At 43.9% G+C, this 2385-nt stretch overlaps 1 protein-coding gene across 1 annotated transcript; it reads left to right on the top strand.

The window, feature by feature from the left end:
• The first annotated feature begins 525 nt into the window (after positions 1–525).
• On the top strand, positions 526–2169 carry LOC104959230 (lysine-specific demethylase phf2-like). The gene is made up of 2 exons (XM_010787100.1): positions 526–1361; positions 2016–2169. Exons 1-2 carry the CDS (start codon positions 1118–1120, stop codon positions 2129–2131), a joined length of 360 nt encoding a protein of 119 aa, XP_010785402.1. The 5' UTR covers positions 526–1117; the 3' UTR covers positions 2132–2169.
• The last annotated feature ends 216 nt before the right edge of the window (positions 2170–2385 follow it).

Genomic DNA, 2385 nt, shown 5'->3' with positions numbered 1-2385 from the left:
GTGCTAAACTAAACACCACTCTCTCTGACAGAACACCTCACTGAGTGATTTCACTCATATGTCTAACTTTGAGGTTTCTCTTTTCAGCCGCAGACCCCATGTCTCCTCTTTATGTGCGTCACTAAGTTGCTCGTACTACTTGTGTACTTTAAAGCGGCTCGGCATCGTTTACAATTTGAGAGCGATTTTTCAAGTTGATCGTCTTTCTTGAAAAATCCGAAGTGTTGCCAAACGTTTGATTTGTAGGTATTTGTCGGTGTGCTGTGTTTCTCTTTCTCCTCGACTTCCATGTGTGTTGATAACTGAGACTCTCGGCCTCTGTAGAGCGAAGCAAAGATCAAAGATCGTCTCTGCTGAGTGCTGACAGGATGAGGGGATATTATATGAATGAATCGTTTTTTTACCGATGCAAAGACGCTACAATCGGTGCATCGCGAGTTCAACCCAAACTGTAGCCGATGTGCACTCTTTCAACCGGTGCACTCGCATCTTGAACGTTTATGCCGGTGAACCGATGCGAATCGGTGAATCTTAACATCCCTACATCAGACACATTCTAGGTTGTATGCTCCTTCATGGGCGACGACTGGCAAACAAATGTCTTGCTCAACAACGATGTAATTGGATGAAAAAGAAGATATTTTATATCTTCGCTTGTAGCTGAAAACCAACTAGCAAGTGAAGCAGGTTCTGTCAGCAGTTGGTTGATTCATGGTGGCTCCTGGCTCCCCCCCCAGCCTGCTGCAGCTCATGATGGTCTACTTTTTACCCTGTAAAATTATTTCTGGGCTTTGAAGAACAACGTGGTGAGTGCAGAGAATGAAGAGATCGCACTAGGCTCCATGTTCAGCCTAGCAGCTTCATAGTGTAATAGGTGTGGGAATATATTTCCATGCAGAGTATTTACAGATTAACATTTTATTATATTTTGCTGGTGCCAAATGATAATAATACAGCAATACTGCTGACATTTCCATGGACGATCATATCTCTGAGTTACTCTTCACCTCTGCGGCGTGCTGACTGCTGTGTAATGGCTGTGTTGTTGTGTATTCTTTATTGACGTACTTACAGTCAGCCACCTGCATCTCCCAGCACACAGGAGGCCATTCAGGGCATGCTGTCCATGGCCAACCTGTCGTCTTCAGACAGCCTGCAGCAACCGTGGAGCAGCCAGTCCAAGAGCAACTCTCACAGCACGCCGGCCGGCAGGAAGGCGGGCGGGGGGGCGGGCGGTGGCAACAGCAAGCGACCCACCAAACGGCTTCCTAAGAAACCCAGGAAAAGCAGCAGCATTGAGAGTCTGGATTACGATGATGACCAGGACCACATGGACGCGTGTTTCAAGGACTCTGATTATGGTAAACTGTCCTATTTTTGTTTAGGAAGACGTTGTTGATGTTGCTCAGCGTGGTCAGGACTGATCCTCAGTGCACAGGTGCTGTTACGAAACCGGTCCCATATGTGGCTCTTCCATTCCTTTTCATTACACAGAGTACACAATAGGGTTTATTTTTTGTGCCTTCAATTGCAAATGTGCCTCTCGTGTTTTTCCAAGTTGTGTTTTTTTTTCTTTGAAGTGTTTTCTTTGTGAGTCCAATCCAAACAGTTGTTCAGCTTGTTAGTAAGCCATTAACATGAGCTGCCAATCTTTCATTTACATCCTTTTGAACTTTTAATTTGGGTCTAATTAGTTGTATGAATCACAAATCTTCAGGCCAGTGTGAAGAACTGGCACTCATTTCTTTCTTTGTAAACAGGCAATTTTTTATCTTGATTATCCTATTGTCAGACACGAGAGTTCTCCTGTGCAGTCCACAGCTGTCTCACAGCTGTCCTGCATGCTGTCAGTGGAAACTTCAAATGCATGGAAAACAGAAAGAAGTGCACTTTAGTAACACTCAGTGTTTTAAATTTGTGACATGATTGGCCGGTACTGTTAAGTTGCTTACATCCTTTCATCGGAAACGTACCCGCCCAACTTGTCAGTAATGCTTTGCATCTTTCGGTTTTAGTTTATCCCTCGTTGGAGTCTGAAGAGGATAATCCGGTTTTCAAATCCAGATCAAAAAAACGAAAAAGCAGTGACGACACTCCCTACAGCCCGACAGGTAAATTCTTGTATTGCTGAAAATGGAAGTTCTACTCTAAATAGACCCTCCAGAAAAACGCGGGCAAAGATCCTTGATTATGCGGGCTAAATTCCTTGATTATGCGGGCTAAAACCCTTGATTATGCGATTAAATATGCGGGGTTTTATGTGATTTTATGCGGTGAAATTGCGGGAAGTTGCGAAATATGCGGAAAGTTGCGAAATATGCGGGGGGAAAGAATAACAATTTTTTTAAATATTGAGCTGTCTTATTTATTCTCTCTCACACACAA

The sequence above is a fragment of the Notothenia coriiceps genome, unplaced genomic scaffold, assembly GCF_000735185.1.
Source record: "Notothenia coriiceps isolate Sejong01 unplaced genomic scaffold, NC01 NC01_scaffold00030088, whole genome shotgun sequence".
NCBI classification, from domain to species: Eukaryota; Metazoa; Chordata; class Actinopteri; order Perciformes; family Nototheniidae; genus Notothenia; species Notothenia coriiceps.
This window is presented reverse-complemented; position numbering and strand designations above follow the sequence as displayed.